Source organism: Panthera uncia, chromosome B4, assembly GCF_023721935.1.
Source record: "Panthera uncia isolate 11264 chromosome B4, Puncia_PCG_1.0, whole genome shotgun sequence".
Classification (NCBI taxonomy): domain Eukaryota; kingdom Metazoa; phylum Chordata; class Mammalia; order Carnivora; family Felidae; genus Panthera; species Panthera uncia.
In genome coordinates, this window is record NC_064809.1 from 120933583 (window position 1) to 120953816 (window position 20234).

Below are 20234 nucleotides of genomic sequence, written 5' to 3' on the forward strand. Positions count from 1 at the left end.
TATTGTGTAAATAGAATTTAATTAAGTATTTTCTTGTGTAGGGACTTTACCTTAAAAGTAATGTTTTAGGAAACAGCTACAACCTCATTAGTTCCTTTTAAAAAATAGCCATAAACAAAATCTGATAGGTACATTTTAAAAAATCTCAGAACCCTTTTATAAAATGTGGTTTTCCACTGGAACTCTAATATAGAAAATAGGTATAAAATAGAGCTTCTCCATGGGGCGCCTGGGTGGCTCAGTCGGTTGAGCGGCCGACTTCGCTCAGGTGATGATCTCGCGGTCCGTGAGTTCGAGCCCCGCGTTGGGCTCTGTGCTGACAGCTCAGAGCCTGGAGCCTGTTTCAGATTCTGTGTCTCCCTCTCTCTGACCCTCCCCCATTCATGCTCTGTCTCTCTCTGTCTCAAAAATAAATAAACGTTAAAAAAAAATGTTAAAAAAAAAAAAATAGAGCTTCTCCAGTTGGCATGCTGTCACATCGGCCCTAAGCTCTGCCTGATGAGCCTTTCTCCTTCAAGCAGTCATTAGGCATGTCTCAAGAACCTTTAGGGGCCCGAGGGACATAGTTAAAGGGTTTTTGTGTTTTGTTTTGTCTTCATGTTTATTTATTTATTTTGAGAGAGAAAGAGAGGGAGAGAGAATCCCAAGCAGGCAGGCTCCTGCGGGGAGCTCGATCTCACAAACCATGAGATTGTGACCTGAGCCGAAATCAAGAGTCAGATGCTTAACTGACAGAACCACCAGGTGCCCCAAAAGTTTTTTATTTGAGTGATATCAGTGACCAAAGTTATAAGAAACTTAATCTTCTTTGGTTACTGTATGCATACAACTCTAAATTTGACTTTGGATATCATAGATCATTTGACTGTCTTTCTGAGTGAGGTTCACTCATTATAAATAGTATTGATTTTCAAATGTATTAGAATTGAAATATTTTCCACTTAAGTAACTTGCCAGAGACAAATAATTTGATTCTGTATTGCTTCATAGAATTGTAAACTCTTCAGAGAAGATTGCTTTATTCATTATCTTATTCCCATTACCTTGACCATAATAAGTGAGTTAATAGTCCTGAAGCTTTGAGTAAACAAGTAAGTTTAAGTCTATTCTTAGCATTGAAAATCTAAAAAGAAAAAAAAAGTAAAGCTCTAGAAAAAAAAGTCAGCCACTTTATGTTCTCTCTTTTTGTTGTTCAGGATGTACATTTTTGGTGGATGGGTTCCACATAAGGGGGAGAATATTGAGACTTCACCTCATGATTGTGAATGGAGATGTACTAGTTCATTTTCTTATCTAAATCTGGGTAAGTCTTTTAAGAGCTACTTATTGAAATAAAATTTATTAATAAAAGAGTTCTTGTTACTTTGTTATTTAAAAGCAATACTGTAGTCATGGATATTGCTGTCTTGTAGATACAGCAGAATGGACCACCCTCGTATCGGATTCTCAGGAAGATAAAAAAAATTCAAGACCAAGACCACGAGCTGGACACTGTGCTGTAGCAATTGGCACTCGATTGTATTTTTGGAGTGGAAGAGATGGCTACAAAAAAGCACTGAATAGTCAAGTTTGCTGCAAGGATCTTTGGTATCTTGATACTGGTAGGTAAGAGTATTTAACGAATAGAATTTTCTTTTAGGTCAATAAATACCTGAGCACTGTCTGTCTCTTAAAACTTATTGTAAATGCCACTGCCTCTCTTTTCCATAATTAAAAATGAATGGAAGAAATATTACATTGGAGTAGATATTTCTCACTCCCTGAGAGGTTTTTTTTAAGTTTATTTATTTATTTTGAGAGAGAGAGAATCCCAAGCAGGCTCTGCGCTGACAGTGCAGAGGCCAGTGTGGGGCTCAAACCCACGAACCACGACATCATGACCTGAGCCGAAATTGGATGTTCAACCAACTGAGCCACCCAGGTGCCCACGAGAGCCCCTCTCTTTGAGTGTGTAGACTCAAACCCACGAACCACGACATCATGACCTGAGCCGAAGTTGGATGTTCAACCAACTGAGCCACCCAGGTGCCCACGAGAGCCCCTCTCTTTGAGTGTGTAGACTGGGATATGGTGACTCCCTTCCAAAGCATAGAATATGGAAAGAGAAAAACAGTGGCTGTATGGAAACCTGGAAAACACCACCTTAATCAAGTAATTAGTGTTAATATCACTAGTGATAGTCATGTTAATATCATTTATCCCTGCTTCTCATATCATGTGATAGGAAGAAACTTCACCTTTGTATTACCCCAAAACCTATAACCCCACTCTGAGAGAACATATCAGATAAGCGCAAATTGAGGGACATTCTAGACATTCTACAGAATATGTGAACAATACTCTTAAATAAAAGTTTCAAAGTGATGAGGGGGGCTTTGAAAGCAATGAGTTGGACTCTTGATTTCATCTCAGGTCCTGATCTCATGGTTCATGAGATCAAGCCCTGCATAGGACTCTGTGCTGGCAGTGTGGAGCCTACTTCGGATTCTCTGTCTCCCTTTCTCTCTGCCCCTCCTCTGCTCTCTCTCTCTCTCTCTCTCTCTCTCTCTCTCTCTCAAACTGAATGGATATACACTTTAAAAAAAGTTTCAAAGTGATGAAAAACGAGGGAAGTGAGAAATAGTTACAAATTGGAGGAGACTAAGGAGATATGATGACTAAATGCAAGGTGGTACACCCTAGATTGGATTAAAACAAACAAAAATGTAAATAGAAAATTGGTGAAATCTGAGTGGTCTGTAGTTTAGTTAACATTATTATTCCAGTGTTAATTTCTTAATTTTGACAAATGTGTTAGCATTAGGGGAAACTGAGTAAAGATAAAGAATATATGGGCACTCTGCATTTTTTTTTTTTTTTGGTAAATCTAAAAGTATTCCAAAGTAAAACCATTTTTTAAAAAGTATTACAACACTACAAATTTATTAAATATGGAGCTCATCTATTTTTTAATAAATACTTATTGATTGATACTGTATACCAGGAATTGTTCTAAATTGTTCTAAATGCTGAGAAGTGAAATGCTACAGCAGTGAAAGAGACTGATAATGTCCCTGATGTCAAAGAACTTATATTCTTAGAGAGTATGAGGGCAGGGGGGATGATGGGCACTAATCAAACAAATTAACAAAATCAGTTCCATTTCTGGTAAGCATGTGAAGACGGTAAGACCAGTGGGATAGTAATGGGAGGCACTGGAGTAAAGAGGGGTGGGGTTAAGTTTGGAGTGGGTAGTTAGAAAAGTATGAAATGGCATTTGGAATATAATCCAGATGGGGAGAAGATGCTATCCGTGGAAAAGGCTGGGGGAGCAACACTGTAGGAAGAGTGAACAGCAAGTACAAGGGCCCTGAAATGGGAATGCGTGGCTCGTTTGGGCCCAGTGAAAGAGGAGAGTGTAGGGATGGAGGTTAGAAAAGTGACCACAGGACAGATCTTGTAGGGCCTCAAACATCATGGTAGAGTTTAGATTGTTTATAAAGTACAATCTTTTGTACTTTATAGTTATTTATTAGTACTTTTAGTTATTTATTAGTTTGAAGGAGAGACGTGTCGTGATCTGATGTACATTTTGCAATGGCCACTGCAGTTGCGTGGAAAATAAATTGGAGGTGAGCAAAGGTGCACACAGTGAGGCAAGTTAGGAGACTTTCACAGCAGTCAGAGAAGTCTTAGACTACGGTGGTGCCAGTGGAGATGCAGAGAAGTGGCTGAATTCAGGATATGTTTTGGAGTTCTTGTTGACAGAACTGGCTGATGAATTGGGGGTGGCATATGACAGAAAGGACAGGAGGATGAAGTTTTTAGCTTGAATAATTTGGTGGTATTTCCACTTACTGAGCTGGAGAAGACTGAGGAGAAAACTGGCTTGGGGAGAAAATTAAGAGTTCCATTTAGACCATGCTAAGTTTGAAATAAGGAGATCAAATAAGTAGTTGAGGAACAAAGAAGTCTGGAGGCCAGCGGAGAATCAGATTTGGAGATGATGTAATGTGCACTGTTATATGAGAAAAGCAGATTATAAAACATATCTATAATTCCAGGGTTTTTTTTAAGTGTATAAATAGAAAATTCTGGAAGGATACAGTAGTATGCCAAAGTGTTATCTAAAAGATGAGGGACACCTGGGTGGCTCAGTCGGTTAACCATCTGACTTCGGCTCAGGTCATCATCTCACAGCTTATGAGTTCGAGCCCTGCATCAGGCTCTGTACTGACAGCTCAGAGACTGGAGCCTGTTCAGAGTCTGTGTTTCACTCTCTCTCTCTGCCCCTCCCCTCACTCGCACTCTGTTTCTGTCTCTCTTTCTCTCTCAAAAATAAATAAACATTGGGGCGCCTGGGTGGCTCAGTTGGTTGAGCATCCTACTTCAGCTCAGGTCATGATCTCGTGGTTTGTGAGTTTGAACCCCGCATCGGGCTCTGTGCGGACAGCTCAGAGCCTGGAGCCTGCTTCAGATTCGGTGTCTCCGTCTCTCTCTGCCCCTCCCTGACTTGTGCTCTTTCTTTCTCTCAAAAATAAACATTTTTAAAAAATTAAAAAAAAAATTAAGATAATTGATGGGGCACTTGGGTGGCTTAGTTGGTTAAGCATCCAACTCTTGGTTTCAGCTCAGGTCATAGATCTCACTGTTCATGAGTTCGAGTCCCGTATTGGACTCCATGCTGCTGGTGCGGAGCCTGCTTGGGATTCTCTCTCTCTTTGCCCCTCTGTCTCTCTCTCTCTTTCTCTCTCTCTCTTTCTCTCTCTCTCAATAAATAAATAAACTTTAAAAAAAGATAATTGATTTATGCTAAGTGAAATTAGTCAGAGAAAGACAAATATCATATGACTTCACTCATATGAGGACTTTAAGAGACAAAACAGATGAATATAGGGGAAGGGAAGCAAAAATAATATAAAAACCAAGAGGGGGACAAAACATAAGAGACTCTTTTTTTTTTTTTAATCTTTTATTTAAAAAAAATTTTTTTTTTTGAGACAGAGACAGAGACAGAGCATGAATGGGGGAGGGTCAGAGAGAGAGGGAGACACAGAATCCGAAGCAGGCTCCAGGCTCTAGGCTCTAGGCTCTAGGCTCTGAGCTCTGAGCTGTCAGCACAGAGCCCGACGTGGGGCCTGAACTCACCGTGAGATCATGACCTGAGCTGAAGTTGGACGCTTAACCGACTGAGCCACCCACGCACCCCCATAAGAGACTCTTAAATACGGAGAACAAACAGAGGGTTACTGGAGGGATTGTAGGAGGGGGGATGGGCTAAATGGGTAAGGGGCATTAAGGAATCTACTCTTGAAATCATTGTTGCACTGTGTGCTAATTTGGATGTAAATTTAAAAAAATAAAAAAATATAATTGAAAAAATAATAAATTGAACAACAAAGTTAGAGACTAAATGCTTTGTATGGAAGAAGCACATACTAGCAAGCGGGAAAGAAATATAGAAAATCCAACTTACTGTTGCATCTTTGAAATTGGGAGTTATTACCTGAAGTCCAAGGATAAACTTCAATCCCTGAGATTGGAAGAAAAAATGTGTGTGTATAAATTTTTCTTGGTAGTGAATACATCACTTGAAGCAGATTGTCTAAGCGATCTGTGACTTTTAAAAGATTAAAAATTACTGGCTCTGAATGGCCAGTTTTTCCATAAACCTTAGACGGTGTCAATTTAAAAGTTATCATGGCTACTGTCATAAAGTTGGAATTTAGATTTTGCTTCTCCTCTTGATAAGTTGGCATGAATTTTGGGAACTGGGGAAATGAGGGCTCTTCATCTTGCTTTTTTTCACTTATAGTTAATCTTTGTGAATTTGATAGCATTTAAGAGTAAATAATGCCATAAGGCTTTTTATTAAAAATAGTCCTTTGCTCCCACCTTCCTCTCATTTTCCTTGCTTCACAAGCATCTGCTTTCAACTCTGTTAAACAATCCTTTTGGGATTTCCTTCCATATTTCCATATAACATTAATATATTACTTTGATTTTTTTCAGTTTAGGCATAAAATGATCACTTTCTACTATAACAGTTAAGGATTTATCTCTTCTTCCCACCATTCCTTGCTTCTCTGCTCTATACCTTTCCTACCCTCATTCTCTCAATATGGTTATGCAGCAATTTTGTTAGATGAGTAGTCATTGTTTACCTTATGACCATATAAACACTGTTCACAGGTGAGCCATGCCATGGATTAATAATTGTCATTTTTGTTTGTCTTTGATTTGTATGTATTTACCACCAATTCAGTCCATACTCTTTAATTTGTTTAAATCTTCTCTCATTATGGTTAGATGCATCAGATATATTCTATCATATTTCATCATCTTGAAGAAATTTCTCCTGGGGCTCCTGGTCTGGGTGGCTCAGTCAGTTAAGCATCCAACTCTTGGTTTCGGCTCATGTCATGATCTCTCTGACCCTTCCCTGCTCGTGCTCGCTCTCTCTCTCTCTCTCTCTCACTCTCTCTCTCTCTCGCTCTCTCACTCTCTCTCAGAATAAATAAATAAACTAAAAAAAGAAAAGACAAGAACCGTCTCCTGCTCCAATCTGGGATGGTTGGCATGGTTCTCCTGCTCCACAAATTGTGCACAGCTATCGTCCTGGAGTCTCCCTTCATCATCTTCCTGGAGATATCTTCTGCCTCTCACCTGTGCCAGATTCCCTGTTGCTAGTTCCTGTATTTTTCCCTTTCTTAGTTAACTTTTTCTTTTTTTGTGGAACGCATCCCAGGAAAAGAGTGCATAGGAGATAAATTTATTTTCAGATCTTGCATTGTCTGGAAATATATTCAGTCTTCCTTCCATTTAATTGGCTATTTGCAGGGAAATAGAATTCGACACTGGATGTCATTACCCTTCAGAATTTTGAAAGCATTGTTATATTGTATTTAAGCTTCTAGTGTTTTTGTTGAGAAACCCAAACCACTTCTGATTTTTGTTCCTTTTTTTTAAAATTTACATATTTATTTTGAGAGAGAGAGTGTATGCAACAGAGGCAGAGAGAGAGAGGGAGGGAGAGAATCCCAAGTAGGCTCTGCACTGTCAGTACAGAGCCCGATGCAGGCCTCGAACTCATTAACTGCAAGATCATGACCTGAGCCAAAACCAAGAGTCGAATGCTTAACCAACTAAGCCACCCAGGCACCCCTGATTTTTGTTTCTTTAAATGTGACCTTCCCCCTCACCTTTGATAGCTTTTGGGACTTTTGTCTCCATTATTCTTAAATTTCATGGTGATGTGCTTTGGTGCATCTATTTTTAACCCAGTGTGTTGAATACTCATTGGGCCCTTTTAGTCTGTAAACTCATGTTCTTCAGTTCTGGGAATTTTCTTGATTTATTTCATTGATGTGCACCCTTCTGTTTTCTCTATTTTCTCTTCATGTAAGCTTCTGTTGTGTAAGTAGTATACTTCTTGGACCTGTCTTCTTTTTGTTTCCTTATGTGGGTTGTCTTTAAGAAACATAAATGAACTGGGTTGTGAATAGGATCATGGAGGAATCTACATGGGGAATAGTTGAAGGAACTAGGCTTACTTATCCTCCAAATCATAGTCATCAGTTTTTTTCTGTAAAGGGTCAGACAGTAAATATTTTAGGCTTTGCAGGCCGCGTATGGTCTCTGTTATAACTATGTAACTCTGCTGCTGTAGCATGAAAACGGTCATAACTAATACATAAACAAATGAGCATGGCTGTGTTTCAACAAGACTTTAGTTACAAAAACAGGCATAGACTGGATCTAGCCCATAAGACAGCCAGTTTGCTGACCCCTTCTCTAAAAGATACAAAAAAATAGATATCAGACATGTTCTATAATGATTAAAATATAGCTTATAGATATCAACTCACTAGGAGACTAAATTTTCTTATGTAACTGTCCAAAGATGGAATGTACTCCCTTGGGAATTGTGAGTTCCCTGAATTGGTAGGTAAACAAAAAGAGGACAAGGATGTTGTAGAAATAATCTCAGATCCTTCTTTCTAGTTCTAAAAGCCTATGATTGTTACTTGTTTTGGAAATGTTGTAATATTTTACATCAAAGTAGTTACCTGTTTGGGGTAGCACAAGTTTTGATAAAAGGGTATTAACTTCAAGAAGTTGTGTTTTCCCAAAATATCATGTCCAAATCATATTTGCTAACACTGACAGTATTTCTAACTTGTATGCTATTGGCTGAAAATTGGCTCGTTCAATTAAAAACTTACATAGGTAAAATAATGTAGCTCTAACTATAAAATACTTGGTGCCCTGCCCCCACTTCTAGGATTAAATATTTTTTTCTGATTCTGGTGATCACATGGCTTGGAATTTTTCTATTTGTATAAGGAATTAAATAAATAAGTAGGACCAGAACCCCAAACTGTTTTCATTTGACCTACTATAGCTACGTTTATCTGAATACATCTCCCTGTGGGTAACCAGGTGAAATACTCATTGCTGATGTTTTCAGAGCCCCAGGCCCACACAAATTGTACAAGCAAACTCTTGATACATTTGAAACTTAAAAGTATAATATCAATATTGTTCTTTAGAGAAACCGCCGGCACCATCACAAGTACAGCTGATCAAAGCCACTACCAACTCTTTCCACGTCAAATGGGATGAAGTGCCTACAGTTGAGGGCTATCTTTTGCAGCTGAATACAGACTTGCCACACCAAACTGCATCATCAGATTCCTCACTGGCACCAAATCTACAAGGTAACATAATTTTCACCTGGAAGCTTGCATGTTCAGATGCTTTTTTAAAAAGTGACTACAGGAAAGCCTGTGATTAGGCCTAGTTTTAAAAATGTTATGATGTGATGTTTTCTGCCTGGTTAATCAAATATGTTGCATTTCAGTTCCGAAACTTGCCTGTCTTCCCATCATGATGTGGTAGGTAGAACACATAGACACATAGGATAGAATGTTTTTTCTGCAGTTCACTCTGATGTACTTCCTTGTTTCGACATGCTACCTGACTTCAGGAGATGGTTTTAATTAGCTTTCATAAATATTTCAGCTTTTTAAACAAGTATTCAAAGTAATAGGCACTTGGAAAGTAAAAGCAGATTTCATTTTACATGTTCTTTTGGAAAGGATTTCAATCAACCAGTAAGCAGACTATTAAGAAAATAGATTAACTTTGATAAAGATACTACTTTTTAAGCTTTAATACATAACTTTCAGAAATACTTGATTGTAATATATTTTATTGAAGCTAATTTAGAGCATGTCAGTCTGAACTTTCTCATTCCTACAGGAGTCAGAATGGACCCTCACAGACCAGGCAGTAATAGCACCGTTCCTAACAGTGTAAGTTAAAAAAAAAATTTATGATGGTAAATGAATGTTTATGGTTAGAGTCCCAATTTTTATTAATATTTGTAGCATATTGCCCTAGGACAGAGGTTCTTAACTCTGGCTGCATATTAGAATCACCTCTGAGATTAAAAAACAAACAAACATACACAGAATCCCAAGCCTTTCCCGAGATTTAGTGAATCACAATCTTTAGGATGATGCCCAGGTAACTCAGGTTTTAAGGAAAAGCTCCATAGAGCACTGTGGCACTGGCCTGGATTGAGAACCCCTAACCAGGAGACTAAAGTCTACCTTCATTGCACACAGCATCAGAGGCTAATCCATTATAATTTATACTTACAGTGTCTTGAAATCTGTATTTTGACATTTCTAAGTATCATACACACTCCTGTTTTAAGTTTCTAAAGATGTACTTCAAAAATGCATATGAAATATATTTCTTTACTATGTACTTCATTGGCCAAAGAATATGAGTTGCTAAGTTGAGCACTGATGTTTGTGAGGTTATTTCTTGTTTATGAAGTGCTTCACAGTAGGTATCTGTAGAGACTAATGAATAAGCTCACTAGGATTTACACTGGTTTTATATGGCAAGCTGCTGTCTGCATATACAGTAGATTCTTTTCAAGGGAAATGATGTAGGGATAAGCTCACCTGTTCTGAACATGGCTGTTGTGGACAAATATCCTAGAGCCATGAGAAGTTATAATTGACAGTGGAGACAGAAAAGTGACAAAAAACAGGTAAGTAGAAGGGGGCAGCAATATTGGGGTTTTTGAATGAAGCCAGGTAACTTTTATGGCTCAGTAGACCCATATATATTGCTGTATAGTAACTGATGTTGACCTTGATGACCTGAATTATCAAAAAGTTTAAATGTGTTCATTATAGTGTCTACAAGAAGGCAAAGAAAAACAGAATTAAAGAGACTGCTATTTAAAAATGTTTAATGGCAAAGAATATTGATATGTGTATGTATTAAATCTTGATATCTATTTGGAAACTCAGTCATATAGAATAATTCATTTGCTTGAACTGAGATTTTATTTTTAGGAGTCATCAGGTCTTTAAAATCCATGTTGACTTTGTTAAGAAAATTGGACAAATGTGTTAAACTCAGTAGCTCTGGTGTTGTCGCCTGTGCTGCATACATATTTACTTGCATACTAACTACCACTCATAAAACATAGTCTGGGGTCCCTCCCCCCCCAGAATATACCCTCCTATTCCCCTTTATAACTGGTCTTCTGAGAATGGAGATTAAGGGAGGAAATGGGTTTTTTAAACTGTTGTAAAATTTAAAGAATAATCCTATACAAATTAAGTGTATAATTTAAACTGTTTTATATCTTGGTAAATTTATTTTCAAAAGCATTCAAGTTGTAAATTATTTTGCTTGTTTTTCACATGTATTTCTATTTAACTGAACATTGCTTGCTACAATAAACTGTTTTATTTCTTATAGATCAGCGATACAACGAACAGTGCAAAAACTGAACATACACCTATGAAAGGAACTTCTGTGAAAAACAGACCAGATCTCAAAGCATCAACTGATTTTAATGCCGCTTTACATCCATCTATGGCAACTAATACTTCTAATCATAATAGTTGTGTCGTGGATATGTTAAGGAAAAATGAAGGTATAAAGATGGCATTTTTAAAAAATGTTTATTTATGTTGAGAGAGAGAGAGAGAGTGCGAGCAGGGGAGGGGCAGAGAGAGAGAGAGAATCCCAAGTAGGTTCCGCGCCATCAGTGCAGAGCCCAACACAGGACTTGAACTCACAGACCATGAGATCATGACCTGAGCCAAAACTAAGAGTCAGATGCTTAATCAACTCATCCACTCAGGTGCCTCAAAGATGACACTTTAGGTAAAGCCAAAGCTTTTTATAATAACAATAGGGAATTATAGTCTCTGAAAAAGTAAATGTTGTATGGTTTTGATCCATTTTCAAAATAATAATAAACTAGCCACATTGACCCTAGTTAGAGTGATGTCAGGATACTAAGAAAGCACTGACCTGAATTGCAAAGCTTAGTTAGGTATGGAACTCAAATGAGGCAAGCTCTTGTATGACATTTGAGGTTGGCCAGTATGTTCAGTGTCACGTTCCCATTACTGTATTTTCTTAGCACTTAGAACTATCTGAAATTATCTATTTGGGGCAGGGATTTTCTTGTTCATCTCTATTTCCTCAGCATGCTTGGTTAATAGTAGTCATTTAGTAAATATTTGTTTAGGAAATAACTGGATTATCCTCAGAAAGATAGTTCATTTATGAGAACTGTTTATTACATTCATGCGACAGCTTGTACTTTGGTGATCCTTATATTTAAAATGAGTTCATTTGAATATTCTGATGCCATTTCAGATACATTGTATCTGATTTCAGTATCTAAAGTTATTTTATAAATCTCATTCTGGTGTCCCTGATATAGAAACATGTGACTTTAGAAACGCCTGGGTGGCTCAGTTGGTTGAGCATCCAACTCTTGATTTCGGCCAAGGTCATGATCCCAGGGTTGTGGGATCAAGCCCTGTGTCGGGCTCCAGGCTGAGCGTGGAGCCTGCTTGGGATTCTCTCTCTCCCTCTGCCCCCCTACCTCACTTTTGTGTTCTGTCTCTAAAATTAAAAAAGAAAGAAAGAAAGAAAGAAAGAAAGAAAGAACGAAAAAGAAAGAAAGAAAAGAAACGTGACTTTATTTTTAATTTGAGAAAGTCATGACAGCTGATATAAATCTAATGCCTATTCAGTGATACAAACTTAACAAGATGAATATTATTTTTATTTCCATTTTTTTAAATGTTTATTTTTGGGAGACAGTGCAAGAGAGGGAGGGGCAGAGAGAGAGTGGGGTACAGAGGAGCCGAAGCAAGCTCCATGCTGACAGCAGAAAGCCCAATGTGGGGCTCAAACTCATGAACCATGAGATCGTGACTGGAGCCAAAGTCAGACACTTAATCGACTGAGCCACCCAGGCACACCTTTATTTCCATTTTTCTTAATGAGTCTGTGGTAGGTAAGAATATTCAATGAAAATAATTTCCTGTAATTTTTCTTTATTTCATCACCTGTGCAAAAGGAGAGCACTTTTGTTTTATTGATTTTCAGGTGGAATCATTTGGTTAAAATTATAAAAGCCTGGTCCTGGACCTCAATTTATATTTCTTTCTTATAGTGATTTTCTATGTCTATCTTATAAAGAAGTTTATGCTCTTGAAAACAAATAAGAGCTTTGAGATTTCAGAATCTTAATGTACTCTAAATCGTATGTTGTAAGACAGTTTAGAAAAAATTAGTACGAAACAAATGGGAAAACCAGAGTGGTTGTACAGCGACAGTATCACTGACAGATCATTAGACATTCAAATCTGTGAATGATTGGCTACCCAATCTCAGGTTAACAAGGGGAGATTGGACCTTTTTCTTTGTAGGTTGGAGTAGCTGGTATGTTTCAAAAGTGGAAGAGTGACATGATTAGTTGTTATTGTTGTTTTGGAAAGAACACTCTGGCCTCACCATCAGAAGAACTGAAGTAGGAAATGATTGGGAGGCTTCGTAGAAGGTTCTTTTGGGACTCTAAGAGATAACCAGAGGCTGAAGCAGTGGGTGGAATGGAGAGGAGAGAATATATCATTTCTGAGAGTTTTAGAAACTAGCATCTATTACTAGCCTCGGAAACTGGTTGGATATGAGAAATAAAAACGAGTTTACCATGACTCCCAGTTTTTTGGTTGGATATTCAATGAGTGATGATACTCTTTATCAAGAAATGAAATATAGGATCCAGAACAGATTTGGGAAGAAGGTAAGTTCAACTTTGAACTTAGTGTTTTTGAGACACTTGAGGAACATACTGGTAAAGATTTTTAATTGGCAGTTGGATATTTAGGTGTAGAGTCTAGGTGGTAATTTTTGGCTGGAGTATAAATTTAGAAATTAAGGGTAACTAAAATATAAGCGCCACAAGGAGTAGTGACTTTATCTGACTTGTTCACTGTGAGATTCTTAGCACCTGGCAGTGTCCAGAATATATGTATTTGGGAGATGTATGATTTATGAATGGTAGTGAAAACATAGGAAAATATGTAAATGGAGAAAAGAGAAGGCTTGGGAACACCTGCATTTAAAAAGTCATCTGAAGAGAAGAAGCCAGCTACAGAGATTGAAAAGGGGTTCTTAAAAGGCCAGGAAAAGAACCAAGTAGATTGGTGTCCTGTTTTTTTTTTTCTCAGTAGTGGTCATCTCAGTTTGTGTATGCATGTTTCTCTACCACACGATTATAACTTCATGAAGTATTAACCATGCCTGCTTTATTTCACCATTGTAGAAGCATGCACGATATCTGGTAAATAGTAAGTCCTCAGTATTGTGGAGTGAGGAGTGCCTAGGTGGCTCAGTTGGTTAAACATCCAACTCTTGATTTTGCTCAGGTCATAATTTCACAGTTCGTGGGATGGAACCCTGCTCAGGCTCTGCGCTGATGGCGTGGAGCCCACTTGGGTTTCTCTCTCTCTGCTCCTGCCCTGCTTGTTCTCTCTTTCTCTCTCGCTCTCTCTTTCAAAATAAATAAGCATAAAAAATATTGTGGAATGAGTAATTATAAGTCATAGAAAGAAACAACTTCAAAGAAGGAGTATGTGGTCGGCATTGTTTATGTTGCAGAAAGGTCAAGTAAGTGGAAATTGAAAAGCATCCCTTAGAAATCATTGACGTTTGCCAGAGCCATTTCATTAGAGTAGAGGGGTAGAAACCAAATTTGAGGAGGTCAGGGAAGTAGAGACTGCTCTGAAGGAATTAGTGAGGGGTAATGGCAACTGGAGAAGATTTGTGGGGTCAAAGAAGATGGGTGTTTTGTTTGCTTGAGAGATTTGATAATGTTTAAGGACTGAGCGCCAAAAACTGCTAATGAAAAAAGAATCTGAAAACCCTGAAGAGAAAGGAATGATTGATAAAAGAGGGTCCCAAAATATGGGGAAGGGATAGAACCAAGATCACAGGAGGATTGATTATCCTTCCTCTGGAGAGAGGTCAGTTCGTCCTCTAAAATGGAAGAGAAGATAGAAAGGATGGGCCCAATCATAAATGTGTTTCTAGTTTAGGGCAGAAGAAGGCAGAAAACTCAAGGCATTCATGCCTGATGACTTCTGTTTTTTCCCCTAAAGTGGGAGGCAAGGCATTTGATCTATGATTTAGAAGAGTCCAAGAACAATGATTCAGTGTTTAGAATGGAAGAAGGACCTGAGAAGTTGGACATCTGTTATCTATGTAGTACATTTTATTTTCTTTTTCTTTTCTTTATTTTTTAAAAAATATTTATTTTAAGAGAGAGAGAGAGTGCATGAGCAGGAGAGGGGCAAAGAGAGAGGGAAAAAGAGAATCCCAAGCAGGCTCCATGCTGTCATGTCAGTGCAGAGCCCGACATGGGGCTCGATCTCAACAAACTGTGAGATCGTGACCTGAGCCAAAATCAAGAGTTAGAACTCAACTGACTGAGCCACCCAGGTGCCCCTGTTGTCCACTTTATTTTTCTAAACATTTTATGTTTAGCCTAATGGTTAATTCATATGCATGACATTTGCAGTGCCTGTGTTTATGATTTTTAAAATTGAAATACCAAGAACGTGTGACAAGAACCATAATAAGATAGCACACTTATTGCAGGCGTTATGTTAATAATTGTTTTTCTCACTTTAATTTTAGGTCCTCATACTTCAGCAAATATAGGTGTTCTAAGTAGTTGCCTGGACTTAAGAACAGTAATCCCTGAAACTTCTGTATCCAGTTCTGTTTCCAGCGCACAAACTATGGTAACCCAGCAGACCATTAAAACTGAATCATCCAGTACAAATGGGGCAGTTGTTAAAGATGAAACTTCACTAACAACATTCAGTACCAAATCTGAAGGTTTGAAATGTGTTTCACATACTGTATTTTGAACCATTTGTGTATATAAATTCATCAAACTTACTTGTTTAGATGGGAATTGCATTTCATCTTGGATTGAGTTATATATAAACAGATAAAACATTCCAATTAAAATTATTATATAACATACTCTTCTGCCTTCCATAAAATATTTAAATCAGCACACACCAAAATACGTTCAGAATGTGTTTTTCCTACCGTGAATATATTCAGCAAATTTTTTTTCCATAGAAAAGATTTATTCTTTAGACTATGGGGTAACAATTCCTCCAGCTTGATAGATTTCTGATTTTATAAATTCTCGTTTCATTCTTTTGCTATAGGAATTGTGTTTCATCTTTGGTAAACGTTCTCTTAAGTTCTAGCTGGCCATCAAACCCTTGAGAAATGAACATTGTGAATGAATTTGAGTTAGAGGGTCCATATTTCTAATTATTGTGCTTTTCTCCCTGGGGCTATTTTTTTATGTTTATAAATTATATTTTAATGTGTCTGTTTGATAAGTGATCATGTAAGTCTTATATGATGAATTGTTTGGTTTTTAGTTGATGATACATGTGCCCTACCTGCAACTAAGATCAGCCGTGTGGAAACACAGGCCACAGCGATGTCATTTTCTGTAAGTACGTGACCTGAAGATCACTTGTGTTTACAGGTGGCCAAGTATGCTTTAAATGCTGAGCAACTTCAGCGTGAATTCATGAGAAGATTCTTGAGTGTCCTTTAGTAATGACTTGACATAGATTGAGAAATGAAGGCTTGAATAGGAAAATGTTTACAGTATACTGTTAAGTGAAAAAAAGCTGCACAAAAAATAATATAGATATGCTGTGGTCCCAATTTTATTAAAAGATTCACACAGTAGATACATTCCTACTCTCACGTGAATCCACATACATCCATACTACAATGCTGGATGACTTTCTTCAGGTTGTGTGACCATAGATGCTTTTTATTTTCTTCTTTGGGCCTTCAGTATTTTTGTATAGTGAAATGTGTTACTTTCATAATCAGAAATATGTGTGTGTGTGTGTGAACAAATATACGTATATATGTAAGTTACATTAGTGGTTTAAGAGTAAAAGGACATGGTACAGAATGGAAAACTTGAATGGCTCTATTACTAGCTACTTATTAGGAGAACAGCAGAATATTGCAATATTGGGTAGGCATACCTATTGGGTAGGCCAATAATCTACAACATGGCATCGTTTTATGAAAGGACAGAACTGGTCTGCATGGCACCAAACTTAAAATGCTAGGAATGTGCCTCACAAGTATACACAACTGTCTTAATTACATAAATACAAGGGTAATACATATGTGTGTGTGTGCATGTGTGTGTATATACCTTTTAATTTATTTTAAAATGCTGAGTCATTTCAGCTTTATTGCTATGAGCAAGAGTTTTTATTTGACCTAATATTTACCTCTTAGAATCTTCAAGAATTATCTGTAGTTTTAGTTTCCTTTCAATCATGATTTTATGGATTTTGATCGTAGTTTTATCTTCATCAGCTTTCACCTTTCCAGAATGTTACGTTAAGTCCTAGAGTCCTTAGACTCAGGGAAAAATTATTAAAGGGAACGTTTTTCTCTTCAATCTGTCTTGCAGCACATCAGGCAGAATGGTATTTGTTATTTCAGTTGGAGCCAGTTGTTTTATAAAAGTTGTTGAAGAGAGTTTTTACAACTTTAAAAATGAAAACAAGTTTAAAGCTGTTCCTTTTTTTAAAACCTTAAAGACTTTTCTAGTTAGCTCACTTTGTCATGTGTGATAGCCTAAATAACAAATAATGTGAATTATAAGCATGTACCTCTGCTGTTATATATTTAAGACAGAAATAAATAACTGAAGTGCACATTTGTTTTGAGCTTCTGGAAACAGTGTCTCATTTATAAAGAAGATGGCTTAAAAAGGTTAGTTCCAGGGATAAGTATAATTCACTTATCACTAAAAGTAGTTTAAGGTAGAGGAAGTGTATTTGTTTTAAAGCAAGGTAAAAAATGTAAAACTGTTTAACCTGCTCCTCTTTAGTATATACTAAAGTGTATTCAAATTGCATTTTAGTTTTGAACATTTTTTCTCCTTTTAGGTTTGGAGAATCACAGGTATTTCAAGTGCAAAGATCACTGAATTTCTGCTAGTTGTTTTTGAATCTAGAAATAAGCCAGCTTGGAATGAATTTTTCCTTATTTGCTCCTTTTGGAGCAAGGTATAATGTCACACTAAAGGGATTACATTTTCTGAGAGAGTCTCTGAAATGACAATGTTCTATAAAACAGCTGGCATTTTAACAAATCACTGATTGGAAAGCATGCTAACTCTAGCTAGGTTGATAGTCCAGAGCTACTGACTTGGAGAATGCCTGTCACTCCCCATGTTTGAATTGGCATCCCTGTTTCACTGTCAGTTGACCTAATCTGTTAAGAGTTTATTTACTTATGAGCTGTTAATGTTGTGGTGTTTACCCGTATACCTCCTTGTAGATCACTGCATGGATTTGTTAAATCTTGAAGTTTCTTATATGCTCAATAAGAGTCTTGATAAATTTTTCTTTCTCTAAAATTAGAAAGAGACTCCTTCAAATCCAGTGGCCACAGTGAAAGCAGGAGAACGACAGTGGTGTGATGTAGGAATTTTTAAAAATAACACAGCTTTGGTGAGCCAGTTTTATTTGCTGCCCAAAGGGAAGCAAAGCATCTCAAAGGTAGCTATTGATATGTTTTCTACACTGTGAGTTTGTAAGTGTCACAAATGAGGTCTTTTTTTATAACCCTGATTGAAGTCACTTTGGGATGAGTGAAATTGGGATCTGTTCACAGTCTATAATTAAGAGTTCTGTATGCCTTCTTATCTTGTATTCTTTTATAAGGCTCTTTTTATGGACTGTATCATAAGCAGGTCACTTAAAAAATCTTATACAATCACTGGGCTGGATTTTGAGTCAAAATTAATATGGTCTGGCCAGTACAGATAAGGATGTCTTTTAAATACCTCTAATTTTTTTATCTGGTATGTTTAGAGAATGGAACATTTTTTCTTAGAACTTTTTTAATTCCTGATTTCACAACTTAAAAAATTTAATAGCCCCTGTAGATGAAGGAATACAATCTAGTTTTCTCTTGATTCTGAAACCCCTTAAAGTGGAACTCATATATATAAACATTAACCCTCTAAGAATTATCAAATAGATAACAGCTCCAAAGCACACTGAACTAATTTTTTTCTGGAATGGGGAATTTCAGAGAGTGAATTGCCAAGGAAATAGCTACTTAGTTTGACTCTCCCAAAGACCTGCACAAATGGACAATATATCATTTATCATTATATTTTAGTTTCTCTAATATTACCTCTGGCATCTCTTTTTCATATAGAATTTTTCCAATTGTTGACAAAAATGAAAATCCTGGTGAATAATTTGTTAGTATTATACCTAATGAAATTTCTGGCTGTAGCTTAATTTCATATATTAGAAATAACGATATCTAAGGGCCTATTAATTACCTGTTTTTCCCAAAAGAAAAACAGCATAAAATTTAGAGTCAGTAAACTTGGGTTTGAATCATTAGTTCCAGCACTCAACAGTGTGACCTTGGAGAAGTCACTTGTTTAACCTGAGACTCAGTTTCCTCACTTATAAAATAAAAATGATAAAGCTCCCTTAAAAATGGGAATGATACATTAGGACTACCTGTCTCACAGTGGTGCAGTGAGAGGGAAAATATGGAAAAATTGTTTGAAAGTTATGAATGTTATGATCTTTCTACCCAGAGTATACAATCCAATTATTTAACATTTGTTCAGCATCTGCTGAATATTAATGTTTAAAATGCTCCATAATACATGCTGATCACTTCTTTTCTGGCAAGTTTGCTTGCCTGTATCCAAAGGGTATTGTTCCTGGTTAGACTGAGAAGAATTCCTCTGAGATTTCTATTCTAAGTTTATATGGACGGTTGTTTCTTTGCTTATAGTGGTTGTCAGTTTTTTTCTACCTTTACATTCTTCATGTGCAGAATATGCTTAAATTTCTTTTTATAATCAGTGGTTTTTAACTGGAAACGTCACTTTTCCTCCAGATAAGAATCACTGATTTATAGGCTTAGTTGCTTTTGTATTTGGAGGGTTTATTCCATGTGTGACAGAGGGAAAAAATTAAATGTGAACTAGAACCTTAAAACATAATTCATTCTTTGAAAAGTTTTCTTGTTTAATGACAAAATAATTAATTGCACTTTTTCTTTGACTTTTGTATATGTTACATTTTAGATAGGAAATGCGGACGTACCTGACTACAGTTTACTTAAGAAACAAGATCTTGTTCCAGGCACAGGATACAGATTCAGGGTAGCAGCCATCAATGGATGTGGAATAGGCCCTTTCAGCAAAATCAGTGAATTTAAAACTTGTATTCCCGGTTTTCCTGGAGCTCCTTCTGCAGTCAGAATTTCAAAGGTGAGATGTCCGGTCAAGTCTTGGTGATTTATTTATTGAAAGTTTATACATGAAGTAAAACCATCAGTTTAGAGATTCTTGTTAGTAACCGATGAAATGAGAGGTATCTAAAAGGGGTATCTAAAAACCAATGTAACATTGTGTGTCAACACTATTTCAATTTTTGAAAAATTAAGTAATAAGTGGGGTGGATTAAAAGTTTAAAAAATATTGCTTGCTAATAACTCATAATTTTAAGGACCAAATTTCAAGCAGAATTACAGCATCCAAATTATAGAAAGTCAGAGAAATCTGGTATGCTTCTTAATATTAACTTTGTTCTTGTTGTATGGAACCAAAAAGTTTGTGTTGGAGAATTTTAATAGAACACATGAAATTGAATTATATTTTATCCTAAGGTCCTGCCCCTCTTTAGAGAAGAAAAGATCTGCTTTCAGGTAAGAAAAATCCCTTTCTTGGGATGGTATAGGCAGACATTTAAGCCTAGTTATGATATTGAAAAGTGGGCAATGAATTAAACATTGTAAATCCAATT

At 36.8% G+C, this 20234-nt stretch overlaps 1 protein-coding gene across 3 annotated transcripts in view; it reads left to right on the forward strand.

The window, feature by feature from the left end:
* Nucleotides 1–20234, forward strand: part of HCFC2 (host cell factor C2) — a 45165-nt gene that overhangs the window by 10183 nt on the left and 14748 nt on the right. For 2 of the 3 annotated variants that reach the window (XM_049626193.1, XM_049626194.1), the window contains exons 6-14: nt 1197–1303; nt 1413–1601; nt 8532–8699; nt 9244–9296; nt 10771–10948; nt 15016–15219; nt 15786–15859; nt 17814–17951; nt 19514–19699. In XM_049626193.1, coding sequence (XP_049482150.1) covers nt 1197–1303; nt 1413–1601; nt 8532–8699; nt 9244–9296; nt 10771–10948; nt 15016–15219; nt 15786–15859; nt 17814–17951; nt 19514–19699 — 1297 coding nt within the window. Of the gene's footprint in view, nt 1–1196; nt 1304–1412; nt 1602–8531; nt 8700–9243; nt 9297–10770; nt 10949–15015; nt 15220–15785; nt 15860–17813; nt 17952–19513; nt 19700–20097; nt 20137–20234 lie in introns of all 3 variants that reach the window. The other variant, XM_049626192.1, reaches the window with a different exon arrangement.